The 17281-nt window shown below is 39.2% G+C and overlaps 5 protein-coding genes and 2 long non-coding RNA genes across 8 annotated transcripts; 4 read left to right on the forward strand and 3 right to left on the reverse strand.

The window, feature by feature from the left end:
• Positions 1–47: 47 nt before the first annotated feature.
• On the forward strand, positions 48–2506 carry LOC129594276 (glycoprotein-N-acetylgalactosamine 3-beta-galactosyltransferase 1-like). The gene is made up of 4 exons (XM_055490905.1): positions 48–850; positions 1200–1357; positions 1641–1879; positions 2118–2506. Exons 1-4 carry the CDS (start codon positions 249–251, stop codon positions 2262–2264), a joined length of 1146 nt encoding a protein of 381 aa, XP_055346880.1. The 5' UTR covers positions 48–248; the 3' UTR covers positions 2265–2506.
• LOC129594277 (uncharacterized) lies at positions 2182–3970 on the reverse strand. The gene is made up of 2 exons (XM_055490906.1): positions 3609–3970; positions 2182–3459 (listed from the first exon to the last, which is right to left on the reverse strand). Exons 1-2 carry the CDS (start codon positions 3718–3720, stop codon positions 2642–2644), a joined length of 930 nt encoding a protein of 309 aa, XP_055346881.1. The 5' UTR covers positions 3721–3970; the 3' UTR covers positions 2182–2641.
• Positions 3971–4843: 873 nt separating this feature from the next.
• Positions 4844–8768, forward strand: LOC129594353 (uncharacterized). The gene is made up of 5 exons (XM_055491013.1): positions 4844–5451; positions 5647–5811; positions 7087–7142; positions 7533–7610; positions 8271–8768. Exons 2-5 carry the CDS (start codon positions 5731–5733, stop codon positions 8440–8442), a joined length of 387 nt encoding a protein of 128 aa, XP_055346988.1. The 5' UTR covers positions 4844–5451; positions 5647–5730; the 3' UTR covers positions 8443–8768.
• Positions 8769–9343: 575 nt separating this feature from the next.
• On the reverse strand, positions 9344–12006 carry LOC129594355 (uncharacterized). Its single transcript, XR_008691188.1, has 5 exons — positions 11873–12006; positions 11668–11761; positions 11546–11601; positions 9971–10470; positions 9344–9616 (listed from the first exon to the last, which is right to left on the reverse strand). It is a non-coding gene; the product is annotated as an uncharacterized LOC129594355 (long non-coding RNA).
• A 237-nt stretch (positions 12007–12243) lies between these two features.
• Positions 12244–15477, reverse strand: LOC129594344 (uncharacterized). The gene is made up of 3 exons (XR_008691186.1): positions 14790–15477; positions 14515–14703; positions 12244–13764 (listed from the first exon to the last, which is right to left on the reverse strand). It is a non-coding gene; the product is annotated as an uncharacterized LOC129594344 (long non-coding RNA).
• Positions 12456–15712, forward strand: LOC129594342 (uncharacterized). 2 transcript variants are annotated; one of them, XM_055490994.1, is made up of 6 exons: positions 12456–12650; positions 12722–12797; positions 13285–13422; positions 13510–13771; positions 13971–14879; positions 15668–15712. In XM_055490994.1, exons 1-5 carry the CDS (start codon positions 12623–12625, stop codon positions 14631–14633), a joined length of 1167 nt encoding a protein of 388 aa, XP_055346969.1. In that variant the 5' UTR covers positions 12456–12622; the 3' UTR covers positions 14634–14879; positions 15668–15712. The 2 variants fall into 2 exon arrangements, with proteins under 2 accessions (XP_055346969.1, XP_055346967.1); XM_055490992.1 differs by lacking the exon at positions 15668–15712 and having other exon boundaries at positions 12456–12797; positions 13971–15582.
• A 45-nt stretch (positions 15713–15757) lies between these two features.
• LOC129594343 (ribonuclease kappa-like) lies at positions 15758–16632 on the forward strand. The gene has a single exon (XM_055490995.1). It carries the CDS (start codon positions 16065–16067, stop codon positions 16371–16373), a length of 309 nt encoding a protein of 102 aa, XP_055346970.1. The 5' UTR covers positions 15758–16064; the 3' UTR covers positions 16374–16632.
• Positions 16633–17281: the final 649 nt, after the last annotated feature.

Below are 17281 nucleotides of genomic sequence, written 5' to 3' on the forward strand. Positions count from 1 at the left end.
CAGCTCTATACGTCTCTAGTATCTTTGCTCTCAGGCACAATATGCATTTCGGTGTGCTTACTGTGCCAATTTTTTCTTTAAGGTGACAATGCATGGTTTATCGATGTACATTATGCAATCGATGCTTGGGCGTTTGCAGATATAATTAGATTTTATCCAAAATTTAAAAATGTGATATTGTAATTTCTAATTACAACAAATTATACTGCCAGTGTTTGTTAAAATTAGTCAAAATTCAGTGTGCTGACATGCGCGATAAAATGCAGAAGATTAGTCGCGCCGCCGCATTTTCGCGGCGCACAATAACGCTGCAGACATTCCTGGGATTCTTGCTGGGAATAGTTTTTATGTTTATTTTCTTTCCTCCTCGATTACGTTTTCCGTCGTCAATTGCTGATGCTTCTTTGCTACCGTCGTTGTTTTCCTCTCACGTGCAACATAACGCCCCGTCGCAATCTTCTTCATCAGCAGAGAAACCGGCGGCACACATTTATGGTTCCGCCGCGCTGACCACAGTGCCGGCTAAACTTAAAGATGATACCACAACACCTGAACCGGAAAGTATGGATATAATGCAACAAAATGATGAAGGCAGCGATAGATCGCTGTTTATGACCGGAAAAGATATACCGAATCACGAGAGTAAATCCAATAATGTACGAGTATTCTGTTTGATTTTAACGCAACCGAAAACCAAAGACCGTGCTGCGGCCGTGAAAGCGACATGGGCCAAAAGGTGTGATGAATTTATGTTTGTCAGCTCGGAAACCGACGATACACTGCAGATTGTCGATGCACAATTAGGCGAAAACCGACAAGTATTGTGGGGGAAAACGAAATACGCCTTTCGGTGGGTTTATCGGTATAGTGCACTTTCAGATAAATTATGCAGTATGCACATAGATACACTTATTATGCTTGTATGCCTATAATTATTGTACCACCGCACTGATTACGTATTTACGCCTAATTATGTACTAACATTTCCAATTATTGGACTTAAAGCACTGATGTTTATTGTTCGTAAAAATCTATATGTACGTACGTGATAGCGCGAGTACAAACAATATTTGAATAATTATTAGTAAAAATTCTTACAACAATGGCATGAACAGTTTCCATTATTTTGTTGTACCGAGGTATTACATCTTTACTTGAAGATTAGAAACATACTGAGTAACTATTTATTGCCTTTACAGATTTTTATACGACAATAAACTAAACGACTTCGATTTCTTCCTGAAAGCAGACGACGATACGTATGTCGTAATTGAAAACCTGAAATACCTGCTATCTAACTATTCACCGTCAACTCCAATTTATTTTGGATCCCATTTCCAAAAATACATCCCTGAAGGCAAGTTTGTACATTTTTTGGCTTAGTGATGATGTTCTGGCATTTTGTAAAATAACTGTAGTCTGTGTTTAGCAAGATAACGCTAATTATATAAATAAGTAACTCTAATTTGTAGAAACGTATACCGTAGAAGAAAGTGTACGCGCGCTGTGCATTTTCCGCAAAGTATAATTATTAATTTGTTACAAACGCACATGTTTTTATTTCAGAATTAAAAATTCGTGTAGAAAAACGAATGCATATAATATTTTATGATATAAATACATAATTTATGTGCAATCAGGTTACATGTCCGGTGGTGCGGGCTACGTCTTGAGCAGAGAAGCCGTAAAAAACCTAATTGAAAAGGGCCTGAATAAAGGCATATGTCGAAAAGATAACAAGGGCAACGAAGATGTCGAACTGGGAAAATGCCTGGCAAAAGTTGGAGTAAAAACAGGAGACAGTCGGGATAATCTTGGGCAAGGACGGTTTTTCCCAATGCAGCCAACCTTTCATTTAAAACCGGGTCACATGAACAATGTACGTAACGCGGTTTGCTCTTTTGTTATTGTCGTATGGTTGGCTTAATCTTTGGTTTACTCTCTTTAATTTTTTACTCTGTGTGGTATTGCTTAATTATATGTTGTACACGTATTTAAGTATACAGTATACTCTAATATAAGGCAAATTTACTTAACCAGAAATGATTGGGTTTTCAAACTACTTACACTGGCTTTATGGTGTTATTACACGCTAGAATTACGAATGGTATTTTTAGACGATCTGGTACGGTCGGTTTTTGAAATATCCGGAAAAGGACGGAATGGAGTGTTGTTCCGACACTGCGATATCGTTCCACTATGTCAAGGATCTGTATCTTCTGGAATATTTGATTTATCACTTGAGGCCATATGGGAAATCATGAACACGTTTGCTCATCATATCCAGTTAACATTGCATTGTTTTAATTTAACAGATACGGTTATTTGTGATAACCAGGTGACTGTGATACCAGAGAATTATCAAAATTTAATCTGTATATTTCACGTTCGACTTGTAAGAACTGTCTTAGTCAGAGGATGTTACTTTGTCATAATAATATGTCTCCTACAGGTATTGTACAAAAATTTGCTACAGAATGCTGGCACTACAATACATCTATGTATGTCTCTGTACACTTAAAAAAAAAATTTCCATGGATAATGCATGCCTGCATCACTGCAACTCGAGCTTTAAACTCCTGGAAAATTCTGTACATAGAAGTATAGATATAAAAGTACACATACATAATCGCAGTCAATTTTAACATGCATCCGCAACTGAACACGGAAGGTTATGAAAATTCATCTTCTGCTCCGAATAAACGCCGTGTATGACCGAATAATTGCATGTCAGAAAGCTCTCAGCCTCATCCGGAGCCAAATCCCACATGTTAATATAGTCATCAATTTGTACGATTTTCATCTTACGAAAATTCCTAGCGTATCCCGTTATCAGCATATCCGAAGTGGACAATGACCGTTTGGAATACTTCACCGCCTGTAACAGTTTTTCTATCGAAGCAGATGGTAAGATCCACAAATGAGGTACAGCAAACGCATCCTCTGCGGATGCGGGTAGACGAAAAAAACTCTCGAGCAAATCTTTAGCCCCCACCGACTGTTCATGCATAAAATGTCCCATTATAAATTCATTATCCCGACGCTGCTGCTGCAGCTGGCGCAGTACTTTGGGCCAGGCTATCCAAACATCATCGGTGGCGCGACCGATGAAGGGCGTGTCAGGGTAGCTGGCAGCCGCCCATGACAATGCGGTTCGCACTAATTCGTAATCATTGTAGTAATTGTCAGGGCCCTTTGGAGACCGGAAGACATCACCGTGAGTGCGCGCTTCCCGCTCCACAATCTGATTCCTGGATTTGAGTTTATAATTAGGTAGAAAGGGAAATATTATCTTTATATTACACGCCGCGGCGCTCTGGCCCCATGTCGCGCGGATGGCGGCTCGCTCGTGTGCGGCATCGACCGGCGAAAATACCAGTAATATCAAGAGAGGCGGAGATGCTGCTGCTCGTGTATCATTAGCTCCATCCCGGAAGGAGTCTGATAGGGGATCACTCACTGCGGAAATTTGATGCATGTGTTATAGTGTTAAAAATAAATATTCACCGCTATTAAGAATATTACGGACTGTTAGAAAAATTAGACAGGTAAGAGTGTCCACTGTCTCAGATCGAGATTAATTACCCATGATCGATAAATACGAGTACCTGTGTTGAAATCAATATTCCATGTGTCTTGTCTCGCTAGAAGCGGAGCACTTTGTAGGATTATCCCGTAAAGAATGTTCAAAATAAATCGAAATAAAACACACAGTTCCATAACCAACTCACTCAAACTGTTTTCACTTGCCAAAGTCTTACCAACACGGAAAAATTTGTCCAGTCATTATCAATAAACACTGCATCTTGATTTTAAGCAGAATAATTATACGACTTTAGCAGCTGTACAAATTTGCGATACCTCGAACACGAAGATATTCTTTATTGCAGTGATTCTTAATTCTCTGCCTATCACTGCATGCAGACAAGATCACATTATAACAAGAACGAAGAGAACTAAAAACGAATTACGCGAAATGGATGCCCTAGGTAAACTTAGAAAACACATTTCCTCCGAGGGCATCAGTGCAGGATCGTTTGTGATGCGGCATTATTTCGCGGGCGAAATATTATACTCGTTTGCTCCATAATGCCGTAATAACGTCAGATCAGCAGCAGTTTGTATAATGTCATCTTTATAATAGGGTTGTGTCATCATTTAGAGCTCCTGATAATGCACAAAATGTCCTGTAGCGCATCCAACACGCTTTAACTTAAATTCGTAGAATCTATCAGGTACAGCCATAGAAAACCTTTTCCATAGGGGTGTGATAAAATTTCCCTAGCTTTTGTGTTGCAGGTAATTCGTTAAAGATACTCAGGAAAACATTTATACAAAATTTACCTAAAATTTTAAACCACGCAGCAATCAATAATAACGAATGGTGAACTTCCGCTTGCATTTTGGAAGTCAGCTGCCTAGATACCCAGCGAAAGCGGACAATATTATTTTATTCAAAGTCAACGCGTATAAGAATATAATAATATGAAAAAATAAGTAGAGTGCATAAATTTGAGCTAATTTTCTATATACGCCAGCTGTGGTGACCTCTTGGTTTTGCGGATATATATAATCTTCGATATGACGTTTGTTTGCATTAGCCTTCTTAGGTGGAAATAATGAGGCATCTAGAAATAATGATAAAATGTGTAGCCTAGCAAAAAGTAACATCATTGTTTGTTCAAGATTAACTTCCTGATCGGGAAGACAAATATTTGCGGAGAGAAGGTGCGGTCTTATTCGATCCGCATCGGTTGGCTTCTGCCGGTATTGTACATCTGTGTTTTAAAAGTCTATGCCGTACAAATTGCAACACCCCACACAGTAGCACAGTGAGCAATTTCCGTAAACGTTACAGCAATCTATCAGCCTGTCGGGACGCAGGCATAAACTGTGCTACACTGTGCGTACCCATACATATCTTTCCGGATTCCCTGGTTTATGTCGACATAAGCCGTACATGTGCATTGTATACTGCAATACTCGGGACGGTTAAAGCGGCACCTTGCTGTTTTCATTTTGCTCTTGCGTGTCACCCTATGAATACCCGGCTAAATCTTCCAGATCCCATTATGTTGCACGGGATACATCGTTCGGTAATTATATGTAGCTCGTTCCCATAGAAAATACAGAGTGCATGCTCGTGCCGCATGCCTGTGAAAAGGCAGCCACGTATCATTACGCTTAAAAGCGGCCTTGACCGTTGCGTTGATGGTGAATTGGCATTGGCTGCGGGAGCACGTCAACGCCGCCGTCACTCACTATCTTACCGTTGACATCGAAATCCAGTTGGAAAAAAATCCCATCTTCGTTTCTTTCGGTTTTAATTCAGAAAATTGGTTAATGGATATCGTCTTATTGATCTTGTCGAGCTAGAATGATGCATGCCGGGCTTTCGCTATTGATATGTCCTCATCTAATACGCTTGGACGGTTTGGTTTCCGATGAGATGTGCGTGAAAAGTTCTAATGCAAATCAACGACAGCTTTCGTGCCGGTGACTAGATGATGTCTAGCTCCTTGCATATAAGCCGAAGTTCAAAGGACAGATTCCCTCTTTTACGGAATTTTTAGCAATATTATAATATTAATACCTACGGAGTTCGAGTTTTTAGCAGAAAAGTATGTATAAACCTTAATGCTGTAGCTCTTGCTTCCGGCAATTGGGACGCAGATTATTAGCACAAGCACAACGTTGATCCACGGTTTGCACAATGAAGATGATCGAAAGATGAAATGGACCTTTATTGGATTACTGCTTACTCAGGCGTTCATTATATTATGGAAAGCCGCCGAATCCACTGGAAACAGAGTATGTATCGTACAGACATTTTGTATATTTAGTTAATTTAAGGTTATAGTGATCTGTACTTCTGCTCTAGCAAAGTTGCAGCTAACAATAAACAAGTTAACCATAGAAAATAATGCTGATGTCCTGCCGCATTGCAGTCACTTCGGGTAGAAATTATTTACTGTAGTAAATAATTGTGCTTAATAATGTCGTCCATGTAATAATGGGACACGTGCATGTTATGAGCGTGCAAATTTAAACTCAAGTAAAACTGTAAAATTTAGTCAAATCAAAGGCACGTGCCAGTAATTCACTGACTGTACATATACGAGTATGTACACGTATTCGTATTTATTTCATTTGCATTCGTTCGATAAAACCTACTCATTAGTACTTAAAAATATGTTCATCGTTTTATGCATATGTCAGTAGTTATTATAATTTTTGTGCATCTAGAGATCTTTCATTTCAAAATTCGTTGATATTGTACTCGCGTATTATCCTGTCGTGTGTTTAATGGGGAATGTCCCGCTGCAGGAGACAATAAATCCACTATTGAATTTAACAATTATTTTTAGTATTAGCAGTTTTGCTTGTCACGCTCGTACATGCAATACAAACTAGCCGATTGTAATGGTAAGCAAGTTTGACAGTTTTATTCAAGCGTTAAATATAATGATGAAATCTTTGGACAGAGACTTCCTTTCGGGTCAGGGAAGAAAAAGATTTGTGCGCGTATAATTTTGTTCAACTACTCTCACAGAATTACGTACTGTGAAGTTGGTATTAGCATTATCCGGTTTAGAATAAACAGAAAAATTAAAAGTTCACGGAAGCTGGTTGTATTCAGGAGTCGATAAACTGTGAACGATAAAACCTTTTCCCTCACGGATAAATCGAAAATAATTCCCTGTAGTCCCTTTAATTATAGCAGAACTAATACGCAGACATTTTTGTTACAGATCGAAGGTAATTTCAGAAAATCATTGGTCCTGCATTACGCATAGAACTGTGCGAATGATTTTAAAACTAGCTTGACCTTTCTTTTTAATACGTACCTCACACATAGTTTTATATAATTGTACACTGATACTCGAAGTCGAACGCAATAAAAAAGTAAATAATATCGTAAGGATGTTGTTCAATATTGGCGCTAGGCAAAAAAAACCAGTTGTCGACGCCTCTTTGCACTGCCTGGAATGATGAAGATTTTAGATGCAACCGTATTGGACATGTTGCATAACAATGTACGTCAAATCGCAACAATTACAATTATCAAAATTTTTTCACTTTCAGACCAGCAAGGTATTCTGTTCCTATCGGTTTGGACGCCAGGGCTCTGTGACATTCGCGTAAGCCTGTGTTAGTTAAGTTTTTACGTAACAAATTAACTGTAACGGAACACTTAAACTTTTATTCATGGTTAGCGAGGTTACTGGTAATATCTTTATTATCTTTACCAATTTTTGTGTTTTATACCGCCAAAATGACTTCATCGTTTATTTATCGGTGATATGTAAATGATGGTACTAAACGTTTTCTAGTACCGCCATCATACGTTCCCAGGTAAAATTATTATCGAAAAGCAAGTGCGTGTAGACACAAAACACCACAATTTCAAGCACATACGATTAAAAAATAGATTTTTTTTGTAAACTGCATGTTTTCCGAAAACATATTGAGGCGTCAAATAAAACTCAGGTATACGGAGTACAGTACTGTATGTTGCCGGTACATTGCAGATGCAGCGACAACGAAGTATGCTGTGATGATGAATGCTGTCCGGGTTCGGTGCCGTTCTACAAGCTGTGGTACTTTTGGTAAGCAAGGTTGTAATTTTCTTCCAGTTTAACTGCAACGTGCAGGTCAAAAAACGAGTTACATGTACTTGTACATGCAATGCAAACTGTAGAAGTATTGTAGTTTAGCCTAATGCGCATCGATCGGAAATCAAGCACGCGCCGCTGTGTCGGCAATTTGACTTTGTTTTTAAGTTTTACGGATGCTTTTCAATGTTCATTTCATTCAGAAATATTTAGAGTAGGGTTTAGAGCATATAAGAATTTTTTTTATTTACGACCATTGTCAACTAACATATTTCATTCGGTTTGCATACTTGCTTTAATTTTACTTTTAGCATATAAAAATTGAAAATATGACAGTGACTGTTTTGAAAGCACCGCAAGTAATGATTTTGAAATTGCAACAATACTCGCGTTGAATTCAAATGTACTGTACGCGTCCGAGCAGTAGGGATTTTCTGTACTTTTCTGAATTATGCCTGTTCCTAAATTTTAATTTTAAATGCACCACTCATTAGTCATTAATAAACAGGTAGTTTTAGCCTTTAGGTACTACGCTTTTTGTAATTACAGCAAAAATTCTCGAACCACATATCACAATTAATATCGGCCGGGCTGGAACTTTTGAACATGGTTATTACTTATTAGAATTTAGATTAATAAATATCTGAATTGCAGGTTTACGGTAATTGCCATTAGCACTTTTTTATCTGGGATCACGTACATCTGCTATCAACGTTGCAAAAGGTTAAGGGCGGAGGACGAGCTGCTCGCGTCGTCACACCTGCCCAATTCCGTACCTTTGAGAGATCTGGGAATAACGAGCAATGGACCTGATTTCCGGCAGTAACCACACTGGGTTTAACCAGATTATCCGTTGATAATTTATGACGCTGTGATGCTGTTGTTCAAAACTCTTCCAAAAGTGCTCGACGTGACAGCACAAATCTCATAAGTGATGCATTACACCTTTTCCTTTACTAAATTATTGTACCGCCTATAAAGCGTACCGTGTTCCTTTCAGGCACGTGCTATCAACTTGTTCAAAAGTGTCTTATTGTCTGTTGTAATATTAAATCGTGGGTTAAAGACTAGAATTAAACTGTTCTGTGACAAACGAAAATGACTAATATGCATTTTGAGCGCGAAACCGGCTGTGAGGAATGCATTTTTAATCCATGCTTTGATGTAACAGAATCCATTACTGTAACGAAGTAAAATTCATATGGAATCAAAAACGTAACACGACGTTCTGCAGAATGCAAACTTTACCGACAGCACAGGCAACCCCCGCTCAGGAGAGTTTTGCGCCAGAAACTTGGTACCAAGTTTCGAGATTGGTAGAGAAGGAAGATATGTGTAGTTTGCCTTTCATGCAGTTAGCTGAACGCAAATGAATTTAAGAGTTTTTGTTAACCGATACTCCTGCATTACTCTGTTCAAGGCGCATTGATCACCATTAAAGGCTACATATTAAATGCAAACTACATTACTACAACGGTGAACGTTAGGATTTGTATAGTAATTGCACACTTGAGAGTTACATTTACTACATTATGACAATAGAAATGTTTATCAACAACGTTGATACCGGACTTGGTCGTTATGGATGCAGTGTCGTTATGTCGTTGATACCGTACTTGGTCGTCATGCATGGATGCATCAGAGCTGTAAGTGCGTAATGTAATCGCTCTCCAGAGGAAGCCAATTTACAAAGTACTGCCAGAATTAGTAAGTTGTAGCGGTTTTATTCTCATTCATTACGACAAGAGTCGCAAGCAGAACACAGCTGCATCAGAATAGCATTAAAAAGTAAAATTAACAATAAATACAGTTTTTGAATTGTCGGATTTCGTACGCAAAGTGTCCAAGAATGCCGTCGGCCGGCCGGGCTGCTATGAACAACAACAAACGATGCGCCGTTCTTCTTGTTCTTCGGTTCTTCATAGCAGTATCCCGTGCTTTTAATGCCGAAGAGGTGACGCATCTGCTCCCTTCCGGACATGGGTTAGTCTTCGAACAAGCTGCAAAATTTCAAATAATTAAGCCAAACAAAATCCAATAGGATAAACTATCGCTGCTGTCGCGACACACTCCGTCCACATTGCACGTAACACCCGCATCGACATTCGGCGCCTAAATATTGAAGATATCGGTTTTCAGAAAGGAAGAATCTTTCAGTTTCTTTACGCATGTTGACTAAATGGCGACCTTTTCAAACCAACTTTGTACCTCGATTAGTCGAAAATTCTTAATTTCGTGAATCAGCTCTACGTGCAGCTAGTGCAAAATATTTTATTCAATAAAATATTTATATAATATAAAATATTACAGATTCGGATCATTATTATAAAGATGCAAAGAGGTTTGCTACTTACGATAACAACGATAATGGCAACACCAAACAGGAGAGAAAACAGTCCGAGATGCATGGCTGGTTTTGATCGACGATAGGTCCGAGATAATCAAGTTCTAAGCAAGTACTGCAGATTCTGGAAGAAAAATTAGTACTTCTCCCGACTACCTAACCATAAGCAATCAAACAGATCGGAGCGATTAAGTCAGAATTGACAATGAGAAGACTTGCATGTGGTCAGCGCTTAAATACGATCGTTCCAAACGGGGATCGTGCGATACGGGGATCCAGCGTGCGATCGTTCCAAACGGATAGATGGATCGTGCAGCGGGCTGCGCCGTTGATTAATGAATTTCTTGTGTACCGTACCGTACATTTTCCAGGGGCGCCTTTGTAGTATTGGTGACCGTAGGTCTATGACGTTAGTACTTATCTCGTACTGTATATGCACCTTGAATACTCATCTTGCGGGCATTTATAGCCGCTGTCCACACGGTACAATACGTCATCACAAGGAACGCGCTGCAAGAAACATAAATTATTTATCAGTATGTACTTGTACACTGTGCACACACCAATTATATTTTATTTATCTGTATGATTTCTGTTTCGTGCAGCGCGTTACATGTTGCTCCTACCGACAGCCTTATTAGTTCCTCCTCCAGAAGTTCGGTATGGTATGCGTGGGATTAAAAAAAATTCCCTATACCTGGGGCACAGAATCAGCGGAATGCCTTCGACACTACTACTCGACAGCATTTATCTACTGGATTGGAAAAACACGGGATCGGGTTTCCTGGAAAATACGGGAACAGTTACGGGAACGGGAAATATCGAGAGAGCATTACGTCTTCGATCACTTGCAAAGGTTACAAGGCGCGTGCTTATCAATCACAGTCTCCTGTTGTATATTTTCACAATTCACCGCACTCAAGTAAAGGTCCAAGTTTACTGTACTAGAACTCTGAATTTAACCGGGTTCCACATTTTCTGGCTTGAGCTCTTGCCACAGCGGCTGCTTTTTGGGGCAGATTTCGTCAACGTACGGTCCAGTTATGCTTCTGACTCAAACTATGTAGACCAAAAGCTACGGTAGCACTGACCCGACTGATTGGGGCATCCTCCATTTAGTATTTATGGGAGTCTTCTGCGTCAGCCCTCCGACACTCTTGCAAATCGTGCCTCTTAACGAAACTCGGTATCTAAATTACCATACCTCCTAACAGGGCTAGAAAATTTACAAAGCATATAAACCGGAAGTCTGAAAATAACAAGGGACAGCAGCCCAAAACAGCTTCCGTATAGCGAAAAATTAACCGATCGCCCTCCCATCCTTGCTAGGGGTCGACTTGAAATTTTTGAGGCACCAAAAATTTATTTATTCGCTGCATGCTTAAACTTTTAAAGAAAACTTGTAGTGTGATACTTTACCGAGCGCCTGTGTCATTTATGATCAGCTTATTGTTGACTTGTCAGTTGTGAGTACTGTATATCTATATGTTCCGCTGTCTATTATACAAAGTATTGTATATTATGATGTCTGTAATCTGTATATGCATAAATTTGCTCGTTACTTCACATCTGGCACAATGCGAACCTTGCGGTTTTGATCAGCGTAATTCTCCATCGCGATCTTTTCCATCTATATCCGATCTGTCGAATACTTCAGGTCGAACCCATAAGAAAAGAAGCAGGTAATTCTAAGGTCACTACACTCACAATGTCAGTATGTAATTTCCGGGAAGCATAACTCATCCAAATCTTTCCCATGGAAGAAATCTCATGCGCTCCTTCAGTTTACCATCCACAAATACTATGAAGCAAACCACTTACTATAGAAGTAGTCATACTATCTGTAGTAGTATTACAAAGACTATCCGCATGCTTAATAAGGTTATACAGCGGTATTTTGTTAGCTACTTACGTGGAAAACTGACTGGCAGATTGCATCTTTAAAACACTCCTTAATTATCTGAATTGCAACCTAACTGTAAGAGGCATCTGAAAGGTCATCATAAGGAAATGCAGACATATATGTACATTTAGGATGATGAGAAGGTTTTCTCATCGTGGTAAACTACAAAGTACATAACTCGGTAAACCTTGAAGTGGTGGCAGTCCCACCCACATACGCCTCAACAACTTATCGCATCGTGATAATGAATTCATGGTGTCCAGCTGACCAGCAGCAATGAACACAGTCAAAACGGCAGATCATAATTAAGCTCTAATAACTAATAAGTTTCGAGTAAGTAAATTTAACACGAGAATTTCACTCTTGATTGGTTTCGGCGTTTTGAGAAGCCGCTCCGTCGTGAACTTGTTAAGCTACTTCTTCGGAGCGTATGCTTTATACACTTTATGTATTGTACTTACACGATCATGTTGGTAGATGTGTACAAGTACTCTGTACAACACATGGCTTAAGCTTGCCGACGGGCAAATTTTTCGTCGAAAAGATTATTTACGGCTATTGTTTTCACTGATATTATGGATCTACTGTTAACGACTACATCAGCGAAAAATTCAAGAATTTTAAAACTCAGAAAATGACTGTAAATGCAAGCGCGCTAAAGATTTGCTTAATTTCGAATATTATTGCTGAAAATGGAAGCAAATCTTTCAATCAACTACAGTACACCTGATTACACGTGTCCTTGGACGGAGGATTATAATGAAACCACAGCGCAGGAACGTTCGGAGTATAGTTTCATCATCTGTTATCCCATTCTATTGTTTTTCTGCACTGTTGGAAATTTTATAAATATTGCAGTTTTTGGAGCCATTAAAAATGCACAAAGTGCCGATATTTTATTACTGGGACTAGCGGTTGCTGATCTCTTGACGCTGTAAGTTAATGCATGGTAATCAGTAATCACCGTACTTTGCATTAAATGTAAGCACATAGTTAACTATTAAAAGTAATATATTACATACGTATGTTATTAATCTGACCCTGTCAAAGAAACTCGTATGCAAAAGCGTTATAACAGCCATATTTTGAAGTACCAGCAAGGCTACGATATATAGTAAAAATTTTTGGTGCGGTAGGCACAATGGAATATCACTATTGTTTATTTGAAGTTATTTCTATAGTTAGTACAATGCTGTAATAGTGTGACTGATCAAAAGAAACGTCGACAGAATTGCCTTAATTATTGCATTGTGCATAAACATGAATTAATGGCAAAGGCAACAGGTAGTAGCATTTCTGCAATATGTCGAAACGTTGGTGTTTTCAGCAGTACCGCTTACAACCGTCTATATTCGGTCTGTGTAATTAAATTTGAAATCGGTAATAAACACTCGTACAAGAAAATGGCCTCATTTTCACAGGTGGATATTTTTTCCTATATACCTATTCCTAATTAGTCCGGCCATTTTCGACAGCAGTTACACTTTCGACTATGTTAACGATTATGTACAAGGCTTATACATCTGGTTGCAGTCCGGATTCCCAAAATTCGCGGATTGGTATTGCACTTATTATTATTCTAGTGTACCAGTGTGAAAAATTTAATTATGTTTTTACTAGACGAATAAGTTTTACTTAATTATTAGGGTTTTGGTGGTGTTCTCCGTCGAGCGGTTGCGTGCCGTTGTGACGCCTCTGTCACCGGCGATCTCCGTCAGAGTTACCCGAATACTTGTCGTAACCTGTCTTCTTTATGGAATCGTAACTTGCATCGATAAAGCCATCGCCCAGTATTATTTGTTGACCACGCTGGACATTCCGAGTTTCGATGCCGAAACTTCGCTGCCATTCCAGTCATCGCTGCCTGGGTACATGCAAGCATGGAACACGACGTCCACCTTCTACGGAGTACATATATTTATATAGTATATATGATAAATCCCATAGTATTGTACTCTGTTCCCGTATTATATTAAGCAAGATGATAATATATGTAACTGTATTCAGTAAATTTAGCAAAAGGCCTCGCCTTGCGCTCGCATGTGATAATTAAAAACAGATTGTTTGTTATCTGTAGGTGATAATTAAACAAAATTGTGATCTGTAGGTGGTGGAGGAATTCGTTGTATTCATTATTCTTTTGATATGCAATATGGCCATCATTTACAAGGTCATCAGCCATCGCCGCAAGAGCGTCCGGCTACATGCCCAACTCGCAATCAAAGCTAAACCGGGAGTCACGAGCGCCCCACACCGAATCAAAAAACAAACGAGGGAAGCACCGCTTCTGATTTCTGCCGTTTCGACGTATCTGATATGCAAACTTCCACAAGCGGTCAATGACACCTTGGGGCGGTTGTCGCGGTATCCGTTCTGCTTTGTTAATTATCAAAATTACAATGTGTTGTGGCGCCCGGCTGATTCCATAATGTTGATTCCTTACTCCGTCAACTTTTATCTCTACTGCGCATTCAGTACGAAATTTCGCAAGGATTTGAAAGCGACTTATACTGCACTATTAGTAAAAACAAAATTATGGAAGAGAGCACCACCTCGAAATCAAGAAGCAGATGCAGCATCTTCAAGCAACAGTGACAACTGGGTTTCAACGGTCAATACGCCCCAGTTAAATCCGAGGCGGCTAGTAATACCTGTGGCCGATACATTTCATGGCAACTCGGAAAGATCTCAAGAGCTGGATAAGTTAGGAGACGAAGCAAATTCTTGCAGTTCATTGGCAACCACGTCTACCGTTACTACAAAACTTTAGCGGATGGACAACTGGTGTAATTAAGTCAGTACTTCCACTGACAACCTTAAAGTCCAAAGACTTTCCAAACCTGTGATATCACAGTGTATTCAAGTTTCAACAGTTAATAATATTATGCAATGCCGGTTATATTGATTGAAGCGGATGCGCTTTTACGGATTTAAAAGCTTTGCAGTTTACGTCTGATCTGTCTTCCTCCGGACCGGTACGACTTGACATGGTGCTGGCTTCCGGTTCGGGAGAATGGTTCGTACTCGTAAATCGTAATAGTGAATCAACTACTTTAATTAACAGTTTAAAGCGTCTATCATGGCTTATTTGATGCTCATTGCTTTAAAAATTAGAAATGATGACAAAAACAATGCATACCTTGCATGTGGATATATAATGCTCATGTACGACCAACTCCATAACGTGTTAAGGATTGAATATACAATTCATTCAACGCGATGGTGATCGAATTATTTATATCCTACTGCAACAAATTAACAAAACACTCAAAGCGCTAAAATTATTGTATATCCGAACCGGAACACCTTTGGGTACAAAGTCACTACAAACCCTTTGGCTAGTTTTTGTTTGAGTGATGATCAGGAGCAACTAACGCTAACATTTACATACACCGAAAACAAGAAGATAAATCACTATCACATACACGATCAATGTAAATAAGATTTAAAAAGGGAGAAAGAAAAAGCTTAGCCATCAAAAACTGCTGAAACTGGCTTTACCAGGTCAGGACAGAAGACAACCGCTGTACTTGTAGGTACATGTGTTGTGCTCTTGCCTGTTTGTCTATAAATAAGTATTAACTGTCAAAAAATCTGTGGACAGTGTTTCACGAGTTTAGTATATTTTTATTTTAGTGCATTCTTGATGGAATAATTGTTTGTGGGTTATGTTTTAGTGATTGACCTTTGTAATTCAAAACGATAAGCGAGCATGTGCTCCGTGGACGTAGTGCTAAACTGCTCAGTACTTGTTTAGCTGATTCACATGCCTGCTGATAACCTTATCATTTCCTCCTCCAAAAGCTCGATATGATATGCGTCTGGGGTACATATTTCCCTGTACTTGGCCCACAGAATCACGGGATGACAACTATGTTGCTGCTCGATAGAATTTATTTATCGAAAATTTACGGGAGCGGGATCGAGAGCGCATTACCTCCTCGTTCACTTGCAAGCGCGCGTTTATCGATCGTCTATCACATACTCGTGGTGAGGGATGTGATTCCTGTTTCCGTATTGCCATTCTGTTTTACAGCACTGTATGTTGTAACTACAGTCTACAGGTACAAGTTTAGTGTACTGGAACTCTGCATTTTATCGGATTCTACTTTTCCTAGATTTGGCTTCGAATCTTGCCAAAACAGCTGCTTTTTGGAATATATTTTGTCAACGGTTCAATTCAGGAATCCAGCTGGGGAAAATGATCAAACTGTGTGGACCAAAGCTGGCGGTGACCGGACTGATCATCAGCATTTGGGGCATCTTCCAGTTAGTACTCATGGGAGTCTTCTTTTTCGTCCGCTCTCCGGCACTTGTGGAAGACCTGCCTCTCAATGAAACTCAATATGTGCATTTCCAAATCTCCGGACAGGGGGTAAAAATTGACGAAGCATATAAACAGCAAGCGTATAACTGCTGGGTCGCTGCTGTCCTGTACGCTGGTCTGATGATCTTCTCCGCACAACAGTTGTTTATGAACTTGCGGCAGACCACCTATACCGGAATGTGATCTTCAGCACTCATATACATCTATGGACTATCTGTAAATTTGTAGGCATAGACGGATGCCGTCGACACATTTCAAGAACATTACAAACTTGGTGATAGTGTCACTATATAAAAGATTTGCATACGTTAGTCAGCATGTTTACGATGCTTACTGGGCTACCTGTGTTTACTCTGAAGAAACATTTACCTAATTACCTGTGACACTATACATGGTTGGTCAGCTTTAATCCAAATAAATGCTATAATTTTACAAGTGAAAATTTTGTGGTTGTCGTGTCGTGCGAGTTCCATATCTTAGTCAACATAATTTGTGCACTCGTACTGGTGCTACACTGCTACTTATGGCTGATGGTGAGTTTACGGGAACGGATGAATGAAATAAAATTACTATTACAGAAAAAATGAATGAAAGTTGAAGGCGAACTCAACTGTATACAGTAAATTAAATTAGCGGGCACTAAATTTACAACATTGTAAGCACTAAATGTATAATATAGTACGTATGTACAGTATTTATATTTACCGGTACACAACGAAACAGACTGGTCGGCCAAAAAACAGAAATATTTTGGTACGGAAGTTATCTGTCACTTCTTGTCTAATTGCCTTGACATCGTTTTGCTTCGAAATACTGAAATAAGTATTTTATTTATGCACTGAAATAACTTTTTGTTCCGGAATACTTCATACTTTTTTTGAAGTTCATTTGTGATGTGCAGGTCGGCTTGCCCTTTTTTGTGGTGCCCAACCGTCAGCTGACCGGGAATGCATTCGTAGTAATACCATTATAATAATACAGTGCCTGCAGTACGACTGAGTGCGTACGCACATATTAATAATATTATATGGAATTTATTTCTCAATATTTACAAAGTGAGCTTCGCTCAGTAGTTAATATTAATATTATTA

Source organism: Paramacrobiotus metropolitanus, unplaced genomic scaffold, assembly GCF_019649055.1.
Source record: "Paramacrobiotus metropolitanus isolate TYO unplaced genomic scaffold, Prichtersi_v1.0 Parri_scaffold0000067, whole genome shotgun sequence".
Taxonomy (NCBI): domain Eukaryota; kingdom Metazoa; phylum Tardigrada; class Eutardigrada; order Parachela; family Macrobiotidae; genus Paramacrobiotus; species Paramacrobiotus metropolitanus.